At 42.8% G+C, this 26,334-nt stretch overlaps 1 protein-coding gene across 2 annotated transcripts in view; it reads left to right on the top strand.

The window, feature by feature from the left end:
* LOC122816397 (nodal modulator 1-like) overlaps positions 1-26,334 on the top strand; it is an 877,949-nt gene that overhangs the window by 160,238 nt on the left and 691,377 nt on the right. For both annotated transcript variants that reach the window (XM_044089153.1, XM_044089155.1), the window contains exon 7: positions 3,097-3,249. In XM_044089153.1, coding sequence (XP_043945088.1) covers positions 3,097-3,249 — 153 coding nt within the window. The remainder of the gene's footprint in view (positions 1-3,096; positions 3,250-26,334) is intronic.

The following is a 26,334-nucleotide window of genomic DNA, read 5'->3' as shown; positions in this document are numbered from 1 at the left end:
GGATCCCTTAGATGTAGTGGCCATATTGATCTGGGTCTTAGTTAAACGGCTGCTCTGGTTGGTTTCAGTAGATGCTGCTCCTCTTCCTATGTACTTTTAGTGATTCATCAGATACAAGTTTGGCTGGGATGTCCTTTCTTTAATCATTTTGCTGCAATTGATCCCCCCCTACACACAGTTGTAGGTGATATTTGCACATAAATTTGAAGAGGTCCTAAAGAGTACAATTTGGCATTACAGCATTCAGACTGGTCAAACTTAAGATGATGTTCATGACATCATTATGGTTTAGTGGTGTGCAAAAGGACCAGACAGATTGTATTCATATTATTTGTCTAGAATTGGCGTGAAGTTGTGTGGAGGTTATCTGCTTAGCTTTTTCATTCAGATTCCTGTCATTGGTGGATCACCTTTCCCAGGAGTTGGTCATCATAGTGAAACAACTAAGTCATGTTGTACAAAACTGCCTTGTTATTAACATTGTATAGAGGAGTTCCTCCTCCTCCTGTTGAGCATTTGAGAGGTTTTGCTCCCTTGTCAGTAAACAGCTTCCAGGGCTTAGACAAGTGCACATTATCTTGAAAATTGAGAGAAAATACTACTGTTTGCACTTTCTGCAATTCCTTTCATTAGAATGTAGGATTATTTTTTGGGGGCTGGTCTACCCTTTGTTCAACACAGCTATATGACCTGCCTCCTGCTGTAATCCTACAAGAGAAACATTCTCTTTCCAGTGGGGAAGATGCTGAGTTGGATGCTGTACCCCTTCCCATTGAGTCTTCATCTTGCAGCTTGGAATCTTAGATTATTATTTTCAGATAATGCTCATTTTCTTCAAAACTTATTTAAGGCATTTCAAGAAGGTGTGCAATGGGTCTACTTCAGATTGACGAAAAAGCAGACTCTCGGACGCACACATGAGCGAATAATCAGAAACTCAAAATTGGTATTTTGGGATCGCCGTACAGTGAAGATTGGAATATTTGCCCTTTCCTCACTGTAGTGCGATCTCGGAGTAGGAATATATATTTAGTGGGGGGGGGGGGCACAGCCCCCCACAATACCAGTTTCGAGTTTCTAACTATTCGCTAATGTGAGCATTTGAGAGTTTACAGTTTTCGTTGTTCTGACATAGTTCCTGTGCAACTATTTACCAGTAAACTGTATTTTTTGCTGCAGAGATTATATGCCTCGTATTAGTATAAGGTCTTCCCCAATGAAGAAATTAATCAGGAATGTACATGAATGGAAACCACCTACTTTTTCATAAGAGATGTGGCCATTTTGTACTTGTATTACTCCTCGCACCCCCTCCCCCTCCATTTACCAGGAAACCCCATCTGGTTAGCACATATTTTCTGTGGAGGACGTGGGGAAAGAAAACTCAACATGAAGTAACAAAGTAAAACAAGGGGGTGGGGCATACATCAAATCAGTATCAGATAATTCCGCATTTACATCAGAATGTTTATGGAGATCAAAAATAAAGGGCAAAATATATTTGTAGTTTTTCTAAGAATATTTAAATCATTTGAAAAACACAGTTGCGAAACTTTTACATAATGATCCTGATAGTTTATTTTTTTGGTGGGGTGGGGGTAGGATGTGAGGACTGTTAGCTGTGGGAGAGGGGCGAGGAGAGGGAAGGAGTTGTAATAAAAGGTACCGTATCGCAGAGGGTGTACTTTACTGTTTGCGGTTTTAAAGAGAGGGCGTTATTGTAGAACTGAAAAAGAAACTTGTAGTGGATCAGCCAATACCACAGTGTCAATTCCAGTTTGCCTGGAAGGGACTTTTGTCTTGGCTGGGATTTGATACAAAGCATGCAGGAGGAAATTTATTTATTACCATTTGTGTACTGGAAAAGTCTGACTGGGCCAGGACAGGCCCATTTTCAGCGGAGGCCCATGGAGAAGAGAGAAATACGTAGAAATCACATACTTAAAGGCAGCCACAGAAAAGAGGAATCACTTTTTAAGATGAGATGTAGACAGAGGCGCTACATGTAATCTGTTAGTGGAACACATAATGACATCACCGGGTGTACTGTTTTTTACAAGGAGTGTAGCACAGTAGGGCTCCACCAACCTGCAGAGTAGAATACAGAATGATCCTTTCTTAACATGTCAAACTGATGCTCAAGTTTAATCAGTTAAATTGATTCACAGAAATGCAATTATATGTTCTTGAAACGTATTTGAATCAAAATTTGTAAATCAGAAAACTTAATGTTTCTGAAGCAACAAGATATCCAACACAAATTGTAACTTATATTTACAATATTTCTAAAAATACTTCACTGTCTCTAAAAGGTAGCTACATCTTGATTCATTAGCACTTCAGAGTCAAGTTTATTTTTGGTGTCTCTATTTTTTGCCCACTTCTGACTTCCAGCACTTCTTGGATGTCACTCTTTCCTCTTTGGGTGGAGGTTATTGTATTTGTATAGCATTTCTCCCTTTTGCTTGATGGCTGCCTTCTCACCTTTAAAGAGCACGGTTCTTCTTTGCCACCTTGATTTCTTTGGAAACCTGATTTGGCTTCTCATACCACTGCCCTTGTCCCCTTAAGGGAAGTTGCAGCTTAGTCTTTCCAAGAGGATAATTGTCTTTTGTATGAGAAAAGTTAAGTCTGTCTGAGCCATGTTCTTGTGCATTGTAGGAAGGAGACTACTGCCCTCTCAAAAAATCAGATAATTTGTGGTTAGAACCGAGTAAAAATTAATAGCTATTATTATGATACTGGTAGATTTATTGAGTTGAATTCATATCAAGACAAGGTCAAGTATTTTTTTATGTTTCTGCTTGTAGCGGTTCTTTAAGGTAAAGTAACACACAAATGTTTTCACTTGTGCATTGACTACTTTCCTAATTTCTCATCATTTGGCTTCTCCCATCATTATTTGTGTAGAATGGGGACCTGTAAGCAGATTGTGTTTTTGGGGAAAGTTTGATGGTAATAATGTGTGGTTACTTTACTGAGTCCCTTTGACTATAAGTATGTTTCTTTGCAGCCACCCCTTAGAGCTTATCTGTTAACCTAACAAAAGTCAGAGCCTTGATTCGATATTCTGATAGCTGTATTTGTATATTACAGGCAGCCACATCAGTGCGATTGGTCAACGCCAATTCTGTCGCTTCTGATGCTTTGGTGGTAGCTGGCTATGATGTCTCAGGGTTGGTACGAAGTGATGGTGAACCAATGAAAGGAGTGATGTTTCTGCTGTTCTCATCTTCAGTCAAAACAGAGGTAAACATTAGCAATCTGAAATATGTACTAGTAGCTCTCTGTGTGTCTGTGAGTATAATATATAATTTAATTTATCGTGTCATGCATTGTCATCAGTTCATTATAGATTATACAGACATAGCTGTTTGATCCATCAAGTCTCTAGTTTACTTTTGAACAAGCTGCAGGTTCTATGTAAACCACAGCCTAATTCTCCTTACCACATGATTGTGTCTATAAATGTCCATCCTTGTGTGTGTGTGTGTGTGTGTGTGTGTGTGTGTGTGTGTGTGTGGGTGGGTGGGGGGGATATATATATTGCAATGGTGAGAAATGGCTTAAAATATTTATTTCCAATATTTCGACAAAAAATGTACCCTCTGCTGTGCAGTAGAACCTGATGTAGGCCAAGTTGGGGAATGGCAGTGTTAAAAGACAATACAATCAAACTTAACCCCTAACTCATAGCGACATCTAATTGTGTCTCTGATAAAGATCCAGACTGGCAACTAATACAGCTGCAGTTAGTTTCACATTAAATTATTTCAGTGATCTGTATTCCCTCCCATTCCAATACTGGGATTATTCAGTAGCCCTGTGCGAGTCTGAACACTGATAGTACTTGTCATTGGGTCCTTTGACATAGCCTGCAGTAATTCATCCAGAATTGCAGGACATCTCAAGTCAACTTTCTTTGGAGTTTGTCATATGCTTTCTTCAAGTGTAGGAATACCCAGGTGAACTTTTTCATCATCTGTAGCAGTCTTTCAGTGGTCTGTCTCACTGCAAACCTCAGGAGAGTTGTGCTGCATCTTGATCTGACTTTACTGTTGCTGTCTGCTGTTACATTCCCATGGAAAACTCTCCAGTATCTGTAACATCTGCTCTGCGAATTCCTGAGATGCAGTCCCTGGTGTGTACAAACCCTCAGGTGAGTTCTTACAAAGACTAATCCCTCTTACATGCCTAAGGTGGTCTCAAACCTTTTCTTGACACAGACCATCCAGCTGCAAGTCTTTTTCCTGAAATCCCAAAATAAAGGGTAACTGTTCTACATGTGATGGATGTACACAGATTGCTAACATATTGCCTAGAGAGAACAGAAGAATTCATGTAGACTACTGTGCATACAAACACTAAGTTTTAGGAGAAATGTATTGCTTTTTGTTGTAATCACTATAGAAGATCTTGCAAGGGCAAGTTAAGGATCAATCCCCTAGGGTAGCAGTCAGTGTTGCAACCTTCTTTTGCGAAGTCTCATCCAGTGTATCTGGCAAGCAGAGATTTGGGGTTCCATTTGGTGTTTTCTCCTGGCATAATGACTTTGCTTATTCTAGTAGCATGGGAGATCTTGCATCTGCAGTCTTGCAAGACAGGCTGGCTTCTTCACCACTGACCTGTGATCGGAGTCTGAGCTGCTTTAGTACTTTTCCCTTGCATGATATATTTTACTGCAGCAGTGATCCTTGTGATGGGCTCAGTACGTATGTGTGACCAGCTCACCATAACAGTAGAAGCTTAAATGTAGGGATCACTGCTAGAGTACTACTTCCCTTTTTTCAACCCTCTGTTACCCCCAAAGCCATAAGACTGAGGGGCTGCCTTTCTTCTTATTTCGCCATATCTGTGTGTGTCTTCTGTAGAGTGGGAGGGGAATGTGCTGTCTGCAGGAATGTTCTAGAAGGCCTCTAAAATCTGAAATGATGTGCAGACTTGCTTGCACTATCGTTTTCTTTTCCTACATACACAGATACACAAAAACAGTAATAAATTAAAAACAATATGGTCTGCTTCCTTTCATAACTTTTTCCTGATATCTTTGTGGTAGCTAAAATGAGGGAAATCTGAACAGAACGGATAGTTACCTGCCAACTCCCATTTATGATTTAATTTTGCATCAGCAATCCCTATTTTCAAACGTGTACTGTTAAGGTGCGCTGTTGCATAGGTGTACATGCTATGAATCCATCCAGTGCAGGGATGCAAGCCCTTGCTCCCCTTCAGCTGTGAATTGGATTAAGCTGATAATCGGACTGTGTGCATTATATGAATGAATATGTACCTGAATTGGGTTCAGCAGATGAATGGAAAGTGAGTTTACTTGTGTATAATGCATATTTATGTTGCATAGAACTGTGTACAATACATGCATTGTGGTGTGCGCCTGTTTGTGAGCATGCCCTTTTGTACATGCAAGGGATTGGACTGATAAGGAGTGAAGAGGGTCTGGTGTGTAATAAGTGATGTATCTTGTGCTGTAGGTTTAGGGAAGGAGTGTTGAGCAGTTTACAGTAGAAGATATTTATTACACAAGCCAGATTTTGTTTCAGTGTTTAAGGCTTTCATTTACATAATCATTGATTTCAGTGGGCTGCAGTAATGTGCAGGATGCCTACAGAATTGAATAAGACTTCAGGTAGTTTATAGTGAGTGGGTTTCTACTGTAGATCTGAGCTAATTTTTCTTTCCTTTTTATGGTATTACTCCATCAAAATAAATTGGAGAGATTGTGAGCTGTATTAAGCACTGTAATTGTTAGTTATGTTTTTCATTAATATAAAATTTTGTATTGTGCTAGTTTCTCCACTTCCTTACTGGCCAGCTGTTGTCACTTCTGTTTTATTTATTACATTTTACGGCAGGGGGTTGAGTTAGGTTGGCATTATTGGTATTGTGTATGTATTCTTGTTTGTGTGCTGCGTGAAATACATTTCTTTATGTTAAAGCAAGCGGGAGATGCAATCTGTGTGTTTAGCTTTTGGTTATTTTATTTTTTTGTGTTAATTTGTAGATTTGAGTTTTGGTGCTGTTTTAGGGTTTTCTTTGTTTGCGCACACATGCATTGCTTGTTCAGTGTACGAATTTCACTTTATTTTTAGCAAGTGTTGGAAGTGTGTGGGTTTGGGAGATTTTTTGGTAGGATTGTTTTACATGCCCATGACCAAGGTAAATTCATGATGATTTGTCAGGGCTGTAAACATGCAACACGTGTATCTACACAGTGCATCATGTACCTGTTTTTATTGCATTATCACACCCTTTGTCAAGGATCTGTGAGACTGTTACTTTAAAAAAACATGTATATGTATTTTTGATGGGTATATTGTGTAATAAATACTTTCTACTTTAGGTTTACTGAATAACTGCTACATAATCTTGCATTACAAGATATTTCATTTGTCTTAAAACTAGACTTATATACATTTCATTTTATCCTTTTTATTTTGTTTGTTTAGTTGTAATTCTTGACTGTTTCCAATTCACTTTATTATGTTGGCTGGTGAATATCCACTTTACATTAGTTAAACGTTTTGGTGAATAGGTTGTTTTATTGAAGGCTTTCTAACTATAATTCTAAGATGATTTGTATTTTTCTATTATTTTATTGTGTTTTTTTTCCTGTGGAATATTTAAGATTACTTGTAGATTAGTTATGTAACATAGTTTTGTGGCTGAGTTTAATATTTAATTTTTAGATTTAATATGCAGATAATGCCATTTTCTTTTCCTTTTGTTGGAAGTTTTATTTTCTCCTCTGACAATTACTCTGTTTTGCCACGGTGGTGCAATGGTTAGCATTGCAGCCTCACAGCAAGAGGTTCTCCGGTTCGATCTCCGGCTGGGGTGCCTTCTGTGTGGAGTCTGCATGTCCTCCCTATGGTCGTGTGGGTTTCCTCCGGGTGCTCCGGTTTCCTCCCAAATCCCAAAGACATGCTGCAGGTGGATTGGACACTCTAAATTGGCCCTAGGTGTGAATGTGTGCATGTGTGTGCCTTCTGTGGAAGGTTGGGTGCCGGGCTGGCAACTCGACACCGTAAAACTCCACTGCCAATCATGAGCGGACAAGCTGAAAGAAGAAGAATCATCGTATTTTTTTGTTTTGCTTTCTTCATGTTTGTTTTAGGAAGGGATAGTTGTTTTGAGATTTTAATGTTTAGCTTCTGTAGGCAAAGCATGCATTTTTTTATTGTGCAAGTGAATGGTGTTTAGTTACAGGGCTGTAGTTCTTGGCTTTATTTTTTTTTTTAGATTAGTTTATAGCTGTGTACTGTTATGGATGTGTTTTTTCAGTGCTTTTGTAGGTTGTGCATTTGGGAGTTGTGGTTGGAGATACAGTAAGAAAGAGGTTTGGGAGGTTTACTTTGGGTTTGTGTGTTTGACTGTGTTTTGCATTTACAGTATATATTTGGTTTTAAATTTTATTGGTTTTATTAACATGGTGTGTTGTAATGAGACAGGTAAAGCTGTAATAAATACGTTGACAAACAGACCAGATTAATGTTTTTAACATGTTATCTTAACCATTGTTACTGTACATACAAACACAGGATCTAGTCTGCCTATTTGAAACTAGACAGCTTGGATCACAAGTTCTTGGCAGACATTTCTCAAAACTAAGGGCCAGAGTACACAAATACTCAAAATGCATGTACTTGAATCTGCAGACTTCACGAACAAACATTACACATTCCCTTTAATTATTATCATTCCAAGGTCACTATAATTTGTAGAAAGAATAAGTCCTAAAAGTATTTGTCTTGCCCTTTTTCTGTGTGTGTTTTTCTTCAGGATGCAACCTCAAAGAATACACAGATGAGATGCTTCTACATCATGCTAATACAAAGCAATCCTATGCATACAAGCAATTGCGCTTTCCAGAAATAAGGCTTGAGCAGCAAAATGATGTGTGTGCGCACGCGTGTGTGTGTATGAGTCTATATGCAACAGACAGAGTAAAAAAGTCAAACAGGCAAACCGTTCAGTAAAAACTACAAGAAAGACAAGCTAGGAGTTTCACTGTGTAATACCTTAAACCTCCTCTAGTGAAGGCCAATGGGATATATGCAAAGGACACCTTAAGGGCCTACCTATGTTTTAGCTACATGGCTTCTGAATAGCCATGACTTTTTATGCCTTTATGGGTATGGGCAGGCCAGTAAAGCCTAACCCCGATAGCTGGAAACAAGCCACGCTGTGGCCTTTTTCTGACCTAGTCAGTGTAGTATAAGTGGACTGTTTGGCTATAATGTAGAAACACAGAGCTTAAACCCAAGGCTTTTGTCAGTAAACATTAAGGTGCTTGCAAGATATCCCAACTAACTGTTTATGAACATCAGGTTATAATGATCTGAGGAGCAGTGTTGTCTCTCACCAGTGATTGAGGCACGGAAGCTGGACTAAAAATGAAAGTTTTCCTATGTTGCGTTTTAATTTTTGCAGATGGGGGAGGGATTAAATCATTGACCAGAATCAAGGTCTGTACACAAGCTGGACGAGTGTCAAAGATGGGTCACTAAAGCCAGATGAGGCTGAGAAGCCTCGCTAGATCCAGAAAGGCAGCTAGAGGAAAATACCTGAGTAAAGAACACTCCATGCCACCATTGTACACATACAGGCAACAGAAATGCCATTAAAGGAGGGAGTCTCTCATATGGAAACTATAAGCAGATAGTTTTGATACAGTTAAGGGTATGTTTTTTTTATGAGCAATGTTCCGCATTTTGGGTTTGAAAGTGCAAGCTCCTTGTAGCTCCACAGTGAAAGGGCCTGCTACTCTTTCATTGCTAGGACTTTCCTTTTTTAACTGAATCATATCAATTCTGAAAAAAAAAATACAAGTGTAAAGTAACAGAGTTTAGTCATCTGGGAGCATTTTGAATTGGAAGGTTGAGAGCCATGGAAAAATACATTGTAGTGAAAACTTGTGGTCTGAAAAATTTTAAATACCATGGAATACCCCTAAAAAGAAGGGCATACACCACAACAAAATACCGAACAGACAGAGATGAAATGCAGCCATAAACAAGCTGCATACAAGGCAGGAGGCCACCATACTGTAACTTAAGTTCCTGGTAACTTTCTACAACTTAATTTTATCTGCCCAGCCAGGAATGTGTAGCCAGTGTGTAACCTCCACAAAGTGCTGTGAAAACATTCACTGATGTTCATCGTGCATTACAGCTGCAGTAATCACATATGGGTTTTCAGCCGGCAGGCGGTCCCTCGGTCGGCCGAATTCCAAAGTCCTGGTCCGGCGTCGGTTGTTGTCGCGTACTCTTCTGACGTCAGGAAGGCCAGAGTATAAAAGACACAGCCGACGCCATCTTCTTCAGTCTTTTTTGCCGCGCGGTGCCCGAAGCAGAAGCAGTTCGCAAGTGCCGGTCGGCCAGCTCCTGAATTACAAAAAAATTTGGAACCGAAGTCTTCATTAAAGCTAAGTACCCGTTAGAATCTTTTCTTGCCTCAGACCGATGTCAGAAAAAGTTAATAATTGTATTTCTTGTGGGAAGCAAATACCGCATAAGGATTTCCATTCCTTTGCTTACCTTGTTTGGGCCCAGACCACGACGCCTTGGGCTGCCGCTTTGCTACCTTCAATAAACGCACTATCGCGCCGGGGAGTTAAGCCCAGCACTATTTTGGTAAAGCGTTTAATTATAAAATGTCGCCGGATACTCCGACTACCGCTATGTCTAAAAACGCAAAGAAAAGGACCGTCAGTCGAGAACGCGGTCTCCACCGACACCACGCGAAACAAGCTCCACGTGGTCCGGTTCTCAGTGAGACGCCTTTGCAGTCCCTGACTACCGCGACACTCCCTCAGCGGGTCTTCTGTACCTGAGACCGCTGGTTCTTCGGCCCTTTCCCAGACTACAACAAGCCCTGCTCATGCCGAGCCTACCAATGTGGATAGATCTACATCCACCCATGGTGTATTTAGGCCTTCATCATCTTTCTCTATCAAGGCCTTCACTAAAGCCAAATCAGCCAAGCAACTTACTAGGCCTGCTACACAAGGCCCAAGACCTGGGCCCCTAAGAAGCACATGCTTAAAATGGCTGAAGACCTTATCACTCTTATCAGAGGCTCCCAGGCCCCTCCGGACAAGAGACCCAGAGTAGAGGAGGATTCTCCTACTTCTGACCAAGAATCCATTTTATCAGAACATTCTGATGCTGAAGAACACTCTTATTCACCTTTCGAGGATTCGGATGCAGAGCAGTCTATTCCTTCTGTATCCCCCCCTGAGGATTTTTCCTTTGGGGAAACCTTACACTCTTTGAGAGCACTTCCACTGGGAAGGTCAAGACTTTTCAGACTCAAGAAAGGCTTAGGGAATTTCTCTGGTTACCTCAGCATAGACCTTTGGCTATTCCTCCTGTTTTGGAGGTATTGGATGATGTCTACTCGGAGGCCTGCCTTAATCCCGATTCTCTGCCTCCTGCACCAGTTAAGCCGGATAGGTATTACAGAGTACCTAATTCTCATCAGTTCCTCTACAAAGGCCATAATGCAGACCCTGAAACTATTTCTCAAGGCCCTAAAGGAATTAAGGCCTCCACGGCCAAGAATCCACTTCCTGCGGAAAGGGAATCTAGATCTCTAGAAAGGTGGGGTAAGAAGGTTTACACCTCGGCCACCCTTGCCATGAGGGCCTTAAACTGCCAGTTTCATATGATTAAATATCAACAATTTCTGTTATCACAATTAAAGACCAAAATGTCACAGCCTGAACAACCAGATTTAAAAGAGTTGCAGGATATGATGCATAGTGCTGAACAAGTGGGTAAGCACACCTTACAATGTGGTTATGATGCCCTAGAGGCCTCCAGCAGATCGGCCGCTACCGGATCAGTCATTCGCAGACATGCATGGCTAAGGGAACAAAATCTACCGGACCAGGTGAAAGCAAAAATTCTGGATGCACCTTTACATAAGGATGTTCTTTTTGGTGCTAATGCTGAGGATATATTACGTAAAATGGAAGAAAAAGCAAAATCTATGCAAACTATCAAAGCTTTCTTACAGGTTCAGCCACCAAGGTTCAGCAGGAATTGGCCTTCTAAAAACTGGTCCTTTCCAACCACTGACAAGACCCAAAGAGGCAGATACAGACGCTGAAGGGGCAGAGGACAACCCCAAGGGTCCTACAGAGGCAGACAATGGCAATCACCAACACCAAGAGGTGGTGACGACAGTGCACAGCAGTACAGAAAGCAGACTCAATGACTCCCTCATTACCATGCCAAGCAAAATTCAACTGGCAGCACCTTTGGGAGGAAAACTGGCACTATTTGCAAACAATTGGCATATTGTCACAACAGACAAATGGATTCTGGACATAATAAACAGAGGCTACAAATTCCATTTTCACACTCTTCCAAAATGAGAGGCATGCCAAACCTACCACAAAATCAAAGGGTAGAGGCACAACTACAAATTGCAAAGCTCCTAAACATGAGGGCTATACAAAAGGTACCTACGCACCAACAAGCACAAGGTTTTTATTCAAGGCTTTTTCTGGTGCCAAGAAAAGGAAGCGACTGGAGACCCATTCTGGACTTATCCATTCTAAACACATTTCTTCACGTCACAAAATTCAAGATGCACACATTACACCCACTCCTTCCCATGCTGGGCAAGGGTTTTGGCTGGTAACACTGGACCTCAAGGAGGCATACCTGCATGTCCCAATCAGACAAAGTTGCAGAAGATACCTCAGATTTCTTGCAGGTTCAAACCACTATCAATTCTCTGCATTGCCCTTTGGCTTATCTACTGCGCCAGAGTATTCACCAAGTGCCTGGCATCAGTGATTGCATACTGCAGACTTCAAGGGATACAAATTTACCCTTATCTGGACGACTGCCTGATCCAAGCGGACAGCAAACACGCACTTCTGAAACACCTGGCATATGTGACACGCTTACTGCTTTCTCTGGGATACACCATCAACAAGGAGAAATCAAAGCTAACACCCTCTCAGAAAATAACCTTCCTGGGTGCCAACTTGGACACAAACACCCAGATGGCTTACCTTACAACAGAAGAACAAGGGCAACTATCTCATTACTTCAAAATGCTTGCAAAAAGTACCAGGCTTACAGCAAGGAAAATCCTGCAGGCTCTGGGATTCATGGCATCTTGCATTCTTCTAATCCCATGCGCAAAGCTGCACATGAGGAAACTTCAATGGTACCTAAAAAATCTATGGTCTCAACACAGTCACAGCTTGCAAGTCGAGATTCCAATAATTCCCTGTCTTCAAAAGGAATTCATATGGTGGGTCCAAGCATGCCAAGTAAACACAGGCCTCCCATTCTGCAAGCCTCAAGCTACACAAGTCATAACCACAGACGCTTCAGATTACGCCTGGGGAGCACACTTGAAGGACAGCGGCATCAAGGGCACATGACCCAAAATAGAAAAGCACCTTAACATCAATCAGAAAGAAATGCTGGCAGTAATAAATGCAATCTCAGCGCTCAGAGAATTCCTCGTCCAGGACAACTGCTCATAAGAACAGACAACACCACAGTAATGTGGTACATAAACAAACAAGGAGGAACTCATTCATACCCCTTGTGCAGACTAACCATGACTCTTTGGAACCTAGCTCTGGAAAGACAATGGAACTTCAGGCTCAGTACCTGCCAGGAATGGAAAACACACTGGCAGACACTCTGAGCAGGCATATGACAGACCCTCACGAATGGAAGCTACATCCACACGTATTCACAGAGATTGTTCAAGCGTGGGGAAGGCTAGACATAGACCTTTTGCCTCCCACAAAAATCATCAATTAAAAGGTTTTGCTCAAGGACCTTCCACCCAAAGGCCTGGAAAGTGACGCTGTTTCATTCACATGGACAACTCGGTCAGTTTATGCATTCCCACCACTACCTCTACTGCCCAAGGTACTTTTGAAAGTAAGAACAGACAAGCCGAGGATGATACTGATTGCTCCAGACTGGCCGAGACAACACTGGTATCCACTCTTGAGGAGCCTAACACACTCCTCCGTGGCCCCTGCCTCTAACACCTCTACTGCTGACGCAGAACAATTTCAAAACCCTTCACAGTCAGCTGAAAACTCTCAGCCTAGCTGCATGGAAAATTCCTTAACATCACATCAGACACTACTCTCCAAAGAAGTGCAGGATGTCATTTTGGAGGCCAGAAGACCCTCTACTAGAAAAGCTTACTCTGCAAAATGGAAGCGGTTTTGCTGTTGGAATGAAGAACGAGGACAGGACCCTAGAAAATTAAACCTACCTCAGATTTTACAGTACCTAGCTGAACTTTTGAGCAATGGACTTTCATTTTCCTCAATCAAAATACATGCCTCAGCAATCTCTGCAGAATTCAACATGGATCCTCCTTTATTCTCACACCCACTCCTACGACAGTTCCTCAGAGGGGCTAAGAACATAAGACCTCCAAGGAAACAACCAGTGCCAGCTTGGGACCTCAACTATGTACTGGAAAAATTGACATTGCCTCCCTTTGAACCAGCTGCTTCAACAGAATTACAATATTTGTCCTGGAAAACAGCTTTTCTCCTGGCCATCACTTCAGCTCAGAGGGTATCTGAGTTACAGGCCCTCATGGCGGTGCAGCCATTCCTCATATTCCATCAGGACAGGGTTTCCCTGCATACCAACCCTTCCTTTATGCCTAAAGTGGTATCTAGGGTAGCCTTAAACCAGGCAATACACCTTCCTACCTTCTACCCTAACCCTCAAAACAAAGGGGAAAGGCTGCTTCACTCTTTAGACATCCATAGGCAGCTACGTTATTACTTGGACAGAACCAAATCCTTCAGAAAATCAGATAAACTCCTAGTTTCCTATGCTGTGGGGTGGCAAGGGAAACCTGTAACTAAACAGACCTTTTCCAAGTGGATTGGTCACTGCATACGCTTTTGTTACTCCTATCATGGAAAGCTTGTCCCTACTGGTATCAGATCCCACTCCACTAGGGCCACAGCCACCTCTACAGCCTTCCTCAGAGGAGTGCCTACTAAAGATATCTTGGAGGCAGCCACTTGAGTTCTGTACATACCTTCACAAAGCACTACCATCTGCCTTTATACTCCAGAACAAGAGCAGGCTTTGCTACTGCAGTTTTGCAGGGCATTCTAGCTCAACCCAGTTCCGTATAGTACCTACCACCCTATGCATAGCTTTGGGATTCTACCCATATGTGATTACTGCAGCTGTAATGCACGATGAACATAGTACAGTTTTGTACCTACCATAAATGTAGATGTTCGAGGGCTATTACAGCTGCAGTACAGGCTTCCCACCCTCCTTCCCCACTTGGTAAGACCTTGGGGTTTGAATAACTATTCATACCTGCTGACTGGGTTATCCTGCTATGTTTTATTTGCTTACTTTTGTGTATTAGACTAATTTATGTATTGCCTTCCTTTGGGGCACCTGACATCTGGGGCAAGAAAGACTGAAGAAGATGGCGTCGGCTGTGTCTTTTATACTCTGGCCTTCCTGACGTCAGAAGAGTACGCGACAACAACCGACGCCGGACCAGGACTTTGGAATTCGGCCGACCGAGGGACCGCCTGCCGGCTGAAAACCCATATGTGATTACTGCAGCTGTAATAGTACATTTATGGTAGGTACAAAACTGTACTTTTGGCAGCAGGAAAGATCAGAAGATTTGACACCACAGTTGCTGTGTCCCTTATGCAGACAGCACCTGTGGTGCGTAGAAGTTGCCATAAAGGTTTGAAGGCAGGCCAGTGTGGGGGTGATTCTTGGCAGAACATTCCGTATAGCTAAGGATACAGCAGCAGTGATCTAATCCAGAAAATGACACTTTTGCTTGTAACCAATGAAAGTTTTGGTGCTTAATTAACTGGAAATTGTCTGAAACAAGATCTTGTTAAGGGCCCTGGAATTTTACTAGAGCGCCATGGCGGAACCAGGATATGGTGTGCATACATGCGGAGAAAGATCCTGCAAACCATTCTGAAACTAGATAGTTGCTTCCTGTAGGGAATAAATGCAGACTGGGAATAGAGGAGTAGGCTGAAATAAGTGAAACAATAGAAAGACATTTTGACTGTGTCTTTTGAGTTCTGAGATGATCAAATTCAGGAGTTCTCTTAAACAGAAACCTCAGGAAAAAGGAAAGGAGGGACACGCTGCAGAACTAAGAATAGATGAGCTTAAGGAAAAGAGGGGAGTACCAATTATCAGGTTAGAAAGAAATGAATATATGATGAGAATTCTGAGAATGGCAAATTGATTGATACTACGTACTGGAGGGAACTGACTTTTCTGGGGGAAGATTAAGAAGTGAACCCCTTTCTAGCTTATTTTGCAGTTGAGTTGGCTAAAGTTTAAAAAGACTTTGTGGATGGATGACACTGTGATTAGAGCCAGAGAGAAAACATAACCAGGATGGTAGGAGAAGAACCTAGTTTACCTTACCTATACTAACGCAAACAGGAGTATAGCAGTGTTTTCGTTGTAACCATAGCTTTGTGCCTCACAGAAAGGCTCATCCAGACTCTGCTACACTTTGCTGTGAAAGAAAGGTTAGTTTGCTTTTATTTTTTGTATTTTGTATTACTTTATTGCATTTCTATATTTTGAATATTGTGGTTTGTTTTCTTTATCTTGTGTTTTACTTGCATTCTGCTTTAACAGCATATTAAAACTTCAAAAGAGACCACAGCTCTCTCTCTTCTGAGTCAGGCAGAAATTAGAACTGAGTCAGGCAGAAATTAGAACTGATCAATTAAGGACTCGTTCATAAGATAGAAGAGGTCACTTAAGTTTAATCATTTGTTAACTGAGGGGGTGGAGCTAGGAACTAAACCTTCTATTTAGGGGTAAAATAAAACATTTCAGAGCTTTACCAGAAAGGCTCATCCAGACTCTGCTACACTTTGCTGTGAAGGAAAGGTTAGTTTCCTTTTATTTTTTGTATTTTGTATTACTTTATTGCCTTTCTATATTTTGAATACTGTGGTTTGTTTTCTTTACCTTGAGTTTTACTTGCATTCTGCTTTAACAACATATTAAAACATCAAAAGAGACGACAGCTCTCTTCTGAGTCAGGCAGAATTAGAACCGAGTCAGGCAGAAATTAGAACTGATCAATTAAGGACTCATTCATAAGATAGAAGAGGTCACTTAAGGTTAATCATTTGTTAACTGAGGGGTGGAGCTAGGAACTAAACATTCTATTTAAGGGGTAAAATAAAACATTTCAGAGCTTTACCAGAAAGGCTCATCCAGACTCTGCTACACTTTGCTGTGAAGGAAAGGTTAGTTTGCTTTTATTTTTTGTATTTTGTATTACTTTATTGCCTTTCTGTATTTTGAATACTGTGGTTTGTTTTCCTTACCTTGTGTTTTACTTGCATTCTGCTTTAACAGCATATTAAAACTTCAAAAGAGACCACAGCTCTCTCTCTTCTGAGTCGGGCAAAAATTTTTTCCCACCCTCCCATCCAGTTACAGTTGTCTTGTTAAATACCACTGTCTTTCTAGTTGCCTGCCTCTTATGTTAATCTGACCATATATCTCATTTCCTCTGTACTTTCACTGGCTTGTGTGAGTAATCACAAAATCATCATTTTTGAAATCCCTCCCCTTCAACTATTTAAATTTATTGGCCATCCTACTGTATTCCATAGTACCAGAATACAAAAGTGACCATCCCTTTCAACCCATCTTGCTGTTTTAAAAATAGTAACTCTCCACTAAACCTTAACTTTTCAAACAGGTAAAACTTAAGTTACCTACTTTCACATCTAACTTCTCTAGTGCACACTGCAGTGTGCATTTTTTCATCTTACCTTTAAGCATCCCTGTGACTAGCACTTCCTCTATTACCTGCTGGAAAGCACTAGGAAGCCTTAAACTGATACAAGCACTCGACTCTCCTTGTTAATAAGGAGAAATTAATAGTAGGCACTAAACAGCCTTTAATTGCAAAAGTACCTTGCTAAGGTAACGGAAAACAGCTCATGTACTTTACAAAAAAAAGCACCAAACCAGGCATGTCCAAGGGTCAGCTTCCGGTGATTTCTCCTGTCCACCTTGTGAATCTGGGCATACTGGGGCAATGCAGCAATTGCCTCATGTACACAGACAACCCTCTCCTCCTACCACCCAACACTACATCCTGTGAGAGATGCACTTACATAGCCAAAATGGAAGCAAAGCTCTCCACCCAAGATTGTGCTAGACAGTCAAGAGGAGAAGGTTAACACCCACACTACACCTCAAGCAACACATAGCCTTTCTAAACCCACACCACCAACACCCACATATAGCAACACTAAATCAACGTGATGCAGAGGCCCTTAACTGTAACCTGCCCAAGCAACAAGGACCTCTGAAGCTGAAACGCAAACAAACACCAATCACAAACCAAAGTGTCACATAGTTCACAACACCAGTGTGCCACCCAGCAACAGCCCCTAAGGCAAGACAATATACCTAACACTTTAGTCATAGGTGACTCTGTAGTCCGGCACACTGATGTCCCTCTCACCAGGTTGAACAAGGAGAAAATTGCAGTCAGCTGCTTGTCGGGTGCCAGGATCCGCCACATAACGCATGCACTCAAGTCACTCCACAACAAGTACAAATATGACTCTGTCATTGTCCATAATGAAGTGAATGACTTGAGACGTACCTCCTGGACTACATGAATAGAAACATGGAAGAGCTCTTGGATCATGTGGCCCAGGCAGGTATGACCCTAGTCCTGAATAGCATCCTGCCTTAAGAATTATACCACAATATAAGGACAAAATAATCGACTTCAACAGTTGGCTAAACTTCTGGTGTCATTCAAAGGAGATCCAGTATCTGTCTGCCTGGGGCGACATGATTGACGGACCACGATGCTTTGCCAGAGATGGTCTGCACCTGTCGCCCCTGGGATTCAGGTTACTGGCTAAGGCTCTTGCCACTCCCTATAATGCCTTTTTAGGCAAAGTTCAGAGGACAAAACCACCACCGTAACGGTACAAGCATGTAAAATCTGAAGGTAATGCTACTCAATGCTAGAAGTCTAAACCTCAAAATGCACTCTCTCGAGGCACTCCTAAAAATGGAGAACATCGATATCTGTGCAGTAACTGAGACCTGGTTCAAGGCTCCAGAGAGCACCCCTGCAATACCAGGCTACATCTCTTACCACACTTTTCGGCCACCAAACCAGGACCGAAACACTAAATGTGGAGCGGTGTCAATATTCACCAATGATATTCACACTACCAGGCTAGTTGCCCAACACAATGCGTCTGAAATTCTCCAGGTGCAACTAACATTAGGTAAGACTGCAATCCAAATTATAGCTTGCTACAGATCCCCCACCATACCACAAGATTCTCACTACACCTTTCTAAACATACTGGAAAATATTAAGATAGAACCAAACACCCTAATACTGGGTGATTTTTAACTACCCTGCCATTAACTGGTAAAACTACTCATGTACCAACACCTTTGCCCAACGGTTCTTGGAATTCATATATTCCAACGCCCTGGATCAACTAATCCATAGTCCCACCAGGGGCTCCAATATCCTAGATCTGGTCATTACCGACATGGAAAATTGATGCTCCACACCTATGGTCACCCCCTCGTTAGTCAGGTCTGACCATAAGCTAATCACCCTTAACATCCACATCCCACCCCCACCCCCCAGTAAGGAAACCTCCATAAAAAAACTTCTCCAAAGCCAACTTCATGCTACTCAAGTCAGAAGTGACAAACTTCATGACACCCATGCAGATGGGAACTGAAAGTTCAACTGCTGAATCCTACACTAAGGCACTGTACGAGCACATCCACTCGTGCATGAATTGTGCCATCCGAAATAGAACCAAGATGCTGTCATCCAAAAAAAGGAAGCCAATCTGGTGGTCCCCTGCCATAAACAAACTTTACAACAAAAGGAAGAAACTGTTGCAGAAAAGAGGAAAATCCCAGGATGCAAAAAACTCTTACCAGCCTCAGTAAGAAACTGAGATCCCTCATAAAATCCTCCAAAGCTAGTTATGAAAATAAAATTGCCAAAGATTCCAAAGACAACCACAAGGCATTCTATAACAATGTCAAGAATCTAAATGTCAATGCTCAGATCTGCTCTGTGCTAAAACAGAATGGCATTAAATTTACTGATCCCAAGGATATTGCCAATATCCTGGCAGATCGATCAGTGCCAACTTCACACCCCTCTCACCCCCTAAATGGCCCATCTCAATACCGGAAGATTGCCAGATTCCGGTAATAATGGCCACACAGGTAAATAACGCACTCTCCAAAGCTAAGAATACAGCATCCGTGGGACCAGATGACATCCCGAGCTGTGTACTACATGAACTACAGTATGAACTGGCACCTCACCTAAGGTTTCATGCCCACTGAGTGGTGCAGAGCTACAGTTATCCCACTCCACAAGGGGGGATCCACCTTGGATCCTGGAAACTACCGTCCCATCAGTCTGACGAGCCTTGTCTGCAAGGCCATGGAGTGTATTATCATGGAACTTATAAACAAAGACATTGGCAACCATCAAACACTGGACCCCACCCAGTTTGGGTTCGTGAAGGGCCGGTATTGTCTCCTGAACCTGATTGACTTCTTCGAATCAGACTCCAGAGCCATGGACAAGGGGAAGGTGGTCCACACAGCCTATCTAGCCCTTGCCAAGGCCTTTGACACCATCCCCCACTCTGGAATCATAGATAAACTTACTAAGCTGGGCATTAATCCCTACGTCACCCAATGGGTTGCTAACTGGCTTACTGATAGAACCCACACTGTAAAAGTAGCCGACTCCAAATCCATCTCCAGACAAGTGAAGTACCTCAAGGTTCAGTCCTGGGACCGCTCTTGTTTGGCATCTACTTCTCTGAAGTACAGGCCAACACTAAGGGACTCTGGCTAACAAAGTTCGCAGATGACTGCAAACTGGGAGCCATTATTGAATCCCCAAATGATGTGGATACTCTACAAAAGGGCATTACAGAAACAGATGCTTGGTGCCAGAGCCATGGGCTTAAGCTCAATGCCAAGAAATGTATAGTTATCCCCTTTGGGAAAAAACATGTACCTATGAATTACCACATAGGTGGCAGTACACTAAATACCGAAAGTGTGATAAGAGACTTAGGGACACAGGTGGACAGTGGTCTCACCTTCGATAACCACATCACCGCAACAGTCAGGAAATTTTTCTATGTGGCATAACTCATCACTAATGGCTTTTCATTCAGAAAAAAGGAGGTCATTGTCCCACTGTACTCATCCCTCATTAGACCCATTATAGAATACAACGCCCCGTTTGGTATGTACCTCTTAAGACATCTGCCATCTTCTTCAGTCTTTTTGCCGCGGTGCCCGAAGCAGAAGCAGTTCGCAAGTGCCGGTCGGCCAGCTCCTGAATTACAAAAATTTGGAACCGAAGTCTTCATTAAAGCTAAGTACCCGTTGAATCTTTTCTTGCCTCAGACCGATGTCAGAAAAAGTTAATAATTGTATTTCTTGTGGGAAGCAAATACCGCATAAGGATTTCCATTCCTTTGCTTACCTTGTTTGGGCCCAGACCACGGCGTCTTGGGCTGCGGCTTTTGTGCTACCTTCAATAAGCACTATCAAGCGTCGGGAGTTAAGCCCAGCACTATTTTGGTAAGCGTTTAATTATAAAATGTCGTCGGATACTCCGACTACCGCTATGTCTAAGAATAAAGAAAAGGACCGTCAGTCGAGAACCGCGGTCTCCACCGACCTGCCAAACAAGCTCCACGTGGTCCGGTTCTCAGTGAGGCGCCTTTGCAGTCCCTGACTACCGGCGACACTCCCTCAGCGGGGTCTTCTGTACCTGAGACCGCTGGTTCTTGACCCTTTCCCAGACTACAACCCGAAGCCCCTGCTCATGCCGAGCCTACCAATGTGGATAGATCTACATCCACCCATGGTGTATTTAGGCCTTCATCATCTTTCTCTATCAAGGCCTTCACTAAAGCCAAATCAGCCAAGCAACTTACTAGGCCTGCTACACAAGGCCCAAGACCTGGGCCCACGCCTAAGAAGCACATGCTTAAAATGGCTGAAGACCTTATCACTCTTATCAGAGGCTCCCAGGCCCCTCGAGACAAGAGACCCAGAGTAGAGGAGGATTCTCCTACTTCTGACCAAGAATCCATTTTATCAGAACATTCTGATGCTGAAGAACACTCTTATTCACCTTTGAGGATTAGGATGCAGAGCAGTCTATTCCTTCTGTATCCCCTGAGGATTTTTCCTTTGGGGAAACCTTACACTCTTTGAGAGAGCACTTCCACTGGGAAGGTCAAGACTTTTCAGACTCAAGAAAAGGCTTAGGGAATTTCTCTGGTTACCTCAGCATAGACCTTTGGCTATTCCTCCTGTTTTGGAGGTATTGGATGATGTCTACTCGGAGGCCTGCCTTAATCCGATTCTCTGCCTCCTGCACCAGTTAAGCCGGATAGGTATTACAGAGTACCTAATTCTCATCAGTTCCTCTACAAAGGCCATAATGCAGACCCTGAAACTATTTCTCAAGGCCCTAAAGGAATTAAGGCCACCACGGCCAGAATCCACTTCCTGCGGAAAGGGAATCTAGATCTCTAGAAAGGTGGGGTAAGAAGGTTTACACCTCGGCCACCCTTGCCATGAGGGCCTTAAACTGCCAGTTTCATATGATTAAATATCAACAATTTCTGTTATCACAATTAAAGACCAAAATGTCACAGCCTGAACAACCAGATTTAAAGAGTTGCAGGATATGATGCATAGTGCTGAACAAGTGGGTAAGCACACCTTACAATGTGGTTATGATGCCCTAGAGGCCTCCAGCAGATCGGCCGCTACGGATCAGTCATTCGCAGACATGCATGGCTAAGGGAACAAAATCTACCGGACCAGGTGAAAGCAAAAATTCTGGATGCACCTTTACATAAGGATGTTCTTTTGGTGCTAATGCTGAGGATATATTACGTAAAATGGAAGAAAAGCAAAATCTACGCAAACTATCAAAGCTTTCTTACAGGTTCAGCCACCAAGGTTCAGCAGGAATTGGCCTTCTAAAACTGGTCCTTTCCAACCACTGACAAGACCCAAAGAGGCAGATACAGGCGGAAGGGGCAGAGGACAACCCAAGGGTCCTACAGAGGCAGACAATGGCAATCACCAACACCAAGAGGTGGTGGCGACAGTGCACAGCAGTACAGAAAGCAGACTCAATGACTCCTCATTACCATGCCAAGCAAAATTCAACTGGCAGCACCTTTGGGAGGAAAACTGGCACTATTTGCAAACAATTGGCATATTGTCACAACAGACAAATGGATTCTGGACATAATAAACAGAGGCTACAAATTCCATTTTCACACTCTTCCAAAAATGAGAGGCATGCCAAACCTACCACAAAATCAAAGGGTAGAGGCACAACTACAAATTGCAAAGCTCCTAAACATGAGGGCTATACAAAAGGTACCTACGCACCAACAAGCACAAGGTTTTTATTCAAGGCTTTTTCTGGTGCCAAGAAAAGGAAGCGACTGGAGACCCATTCTGGACTTATCCATTCTAAACACATTTCTTCTCGTGCCAAAATTCAAGATGCTCACATTACAGCAACTCCTTCCCATGCTGGGCAAGGGGTTTTGGCTGGTAACACTGGACCTCAAGGAGGCATACCTGCATGTCCCAATCAGACAAAGTTGCAGAAGATACCTCAGATTTCTTGCAGGTTCAAACCACTATCAATTCTCTGCATTGCCCTTTGGCTTATCTACTGCCCAGAGTATTCACCAAGTGCCTGGCATCAGTGATTGCATACTGCAGACTTCAAGGGATACAAATTTACCCTTATCTGGGCTGACTGCCTGATCCAAGCGGACAGCAAACACGTACTTCTGAAACACCTGGCATATGTGACACGCTTACTGCTTTCTCTGGGATACACCATCAACAAGGAGAAATCAAAGCTAACACCCTCTCAGAAAATAACCTTCCTGGGTGCCAACTTGGACACAAACACCCAGATGGCTTACCTTACAACAGAAAAACAAGGGCAACTATCTCATTACTTCAAAATGCTTGCAAAAAGTACCAGGCTTACAGCAAGGAAAATCCTGCAGGCTCTGGGATTCATGGCATCTTGCATTCTTCTAATCCCATGCGCAAAGCTGCACATGAGGAAACTTCAATGGTACCTAAAAAATCTATGGTCTCAACACAGTCACAGCTTGGAAGTGGAGATTCCAATAATTCCCTGTCTTCAAAAGGAATTCATATGGTGGGTCCAAGCATGCCAAGTAAACACAGGCCTCCCATTCTGCAAGCCTCAAGCTACACAAGTCATAACCACAGACGCTTCAGATTACGCCTGGGGAGCGCACATGAAGGACAGGTGCATCCAGGGCAGATGGCCCCAAACAGAAAAGCACCTTCACATCAATCAAAAAGAAATGCTGGCAGTAATAAATGCAATCTCAGCGTTCAGAGAATTCCTGCGTCCAGGACAACTGCTCATAAGAACAGACAACACCACAGTAATGTGGTACATAAACAAACAAGGAGGAACTCATTCATACCCCTTGTGCAGACTAACCATGACTCTTTGGAACCTAGCTCTGGAAAGACAAATGGAACTTCAGGCTCAGTACCTGCCAGGAATGGAAAACACACTGGCAGACACTCTGAGCAGGCATATGACAGACCCTCACGAATGGAAGCTACATCCACACGTATTCACAGAGATTGTTCAAGCGTGGGGAAGGCCAGACATAGACCTTTTTGCCTCCCACAAAAATCATCAATTAAAAAGGTTTTGCTCAAGGACCTTCCACCCAAAGGCCTGGAAAGTGGGCGGTCTTTCATTCACATGGACAACTCGGTCAGTTTATGCATTCCCACCACTACCTCTACTGCCCAAGGTACTTTTGAAAGTAAGAACAGACAAGCCGAGGATGATACTGATTGCTCCAGACTGGCGAGACAACACTGGTATCCACTCTTGAGGAGCCTAACACACACTCCTCCGTGGCCCCTGCCTCTAACACCTCTACTGCTGACGAGAACAATTTCAAAACCCTTCACAGTCAGCTGAAAACTCTCAGCCTAGCTGCATGGAAAATTCCTTAACATCACATCAGACACTACTCTCCAAAGAAGTGCAGGATGTCATTTTGGAGGCCAGAAGACCCTCTACTAGAAAAGCTTACTCTGCAAAATGGGCGGTTTTGCTGTTGGAATGAAGAGCGAGGACAGGACCCTAGAAAATTAAACCTACCTCAGATTTTACAGTACCTAGCTGAACTTTTGAGCAATGGACTTTCATTTTCCTCAATCAAAATACATGCCTCAGCAATCTCTGCAGAATTCAACATGGATCCTCCTTTATTCTCACACCCACTCCTACGACAGTTCCTCAGAGGGGCTAAGAACATAAGACCTCCAAGGAAACAACCAGTGCCAGCTTGGGACCTCAACTATGTACTGGAAAAATTGACATTGCCTCCCTTTGAACCAGCTGCTTCAACAGAATTACAATATTTGTCCTGGAAAACAGCTTTTCTCCTGGCCATCACTTCAGCTCGTAGGGTATCTGAGTTACAGGCCCTCATGGCGGTGCAGCCATTCCTCATAGTCCATCAGGACAGGGTTTCCCTGCGTACCAACCCTTCCTTTATGCCTAAAGTGGTATCTAGGGTAGCCTTAAACCAGGCAATACACCTTCCTACCTTCTACCCTAACCCTCAAAACAAAGGGGAAAGGCTGCTTCACTCTTTAGACATCCATAGGCAGCTACGTTATTACTTGGACAGAACCAAATCCTTCAGAAAATCAGATAAACTCCTAGTTTCCTATGCTGTGGGGGGTCAAGGGAAACCTGTAACTAAACAGACCATTTCCAAGTGGATTGGTCACTGCATGCAGCTTTGTTACCCCTATCATGGAAAGCTTGTCCCTACTGGTATCAGATCCCACTCCACTAGGGCCACAGCCACCTCTACAGCCTTCCTCAGAGGAGTGCCTACTAAAGATATCTTGGAGGCAGCCACTTGGAGTTCTGTACATACCTTCACAAAGCACTACCATCTGCCTTTATACTCCAGAACAAGAGCAGGCTTTGCTACTGCAGTTTTGCAGGGCATTCTAGCTCAACCCAGTTCATTATAGTACCTACCACCCTATGCATAGCTTTGGGATTCTACCCATATGTGATTACTGCAGCTGTAATGCACGATGAACATAGTACAGTTTTGTACCTACCATAAATGTAGATGTTCGAGGGCTATTACAGCTGCAGTACAGGTTTCCCACCCTCCTTCCCCACTTGGTAAGACCTTGGGGTTTGAATAACTATTCATACCTGCTGACTGGGTTATCCTGCTATGTTTTATTTGCTTACTTTTGTGTATTAGACTAATTTATGTATTGCCTTCCTTTTGGGGGCACCTGACATCTGGGGCAAGAAAGACTGAAGAAGATGGCGTCGGCTGTGTCTTTTATACTCTGGCCTTCCTGACGTCAGAAGAGTGCTTGACAACAACCGGCCGGACCAGGACTTTGGAATTCGGCCGACCGAGGGACCGCCTGCCGGCTGAAAACCCATATGTGATTACTGCAGCTGTAATAGTACATTTATGGTAGGTACAAAACTGTACTTTTGGCAGCAGGAAAGATCAGAAGATTTGACACCACAGTTGCTGTGTCCCTTATGCAGACAGCACCTGTGGTGCGTAGAAGTTGCCATAAAGGTTTGAAGGCAGGCCAGTGTGGGGTGATTCTTGGCAGAACATTCCGTATAGCTAAGGATACAGCAGCAGTGATCTAATCCAGAAAATGACACTTTTGCTTGTAACCAATGAAAGTTTTGGTGCTTAATTAACTGGAAATTGTCTGAAACAAGATCTTGTTAAGGGCCCTGGAATTTTACTAGAGCCATGGCGGAACCAGGATATGGTGTGCATACATGCGGAGAAAGATCCTGCAAACCATTCTGAAACTAGATAGTTGCTTCCTGTAGGGAATAAATGCAGACTGGGAATAGAGGAGTAGGCTGAAATAAGTGAAACAATAGAAAGACATTTTGACTGTGTCTTTTGAGTTCTGAGATGATCAAATTCAGGAGTTCTCTTAAACAGAAACCTCAGGAAAAAGGAAAGGAGGGACACGCTGCAGAACTAAGAATAGATGAGCTTAAGGAAAAGAGGGGAGTACCAATTATCAGGTTAGAAAGAAATGAATATATGATGAGAATTCTGAGAATGGCAAATTGATTGATACTACGTACTGGAGG

Source organism: Protopterus annectens, chromosome 12.part0 (assembly GCF_019279795.1).
Source record: "Protopterus annectens isolate FY-2018-M chromosome 12.part0, PAN1.0, whole genome shotgun sequence".
NCBI lineage: Eukaryota > Metazoa > Chordata > Ceratodontiformes > Protopteridae > Protopterus > Protopterus annectens.
Note: the sequence above shows the minus strand (reverse complement) of the source record. Positions and strands in the feature narration are given on the sequence as shown.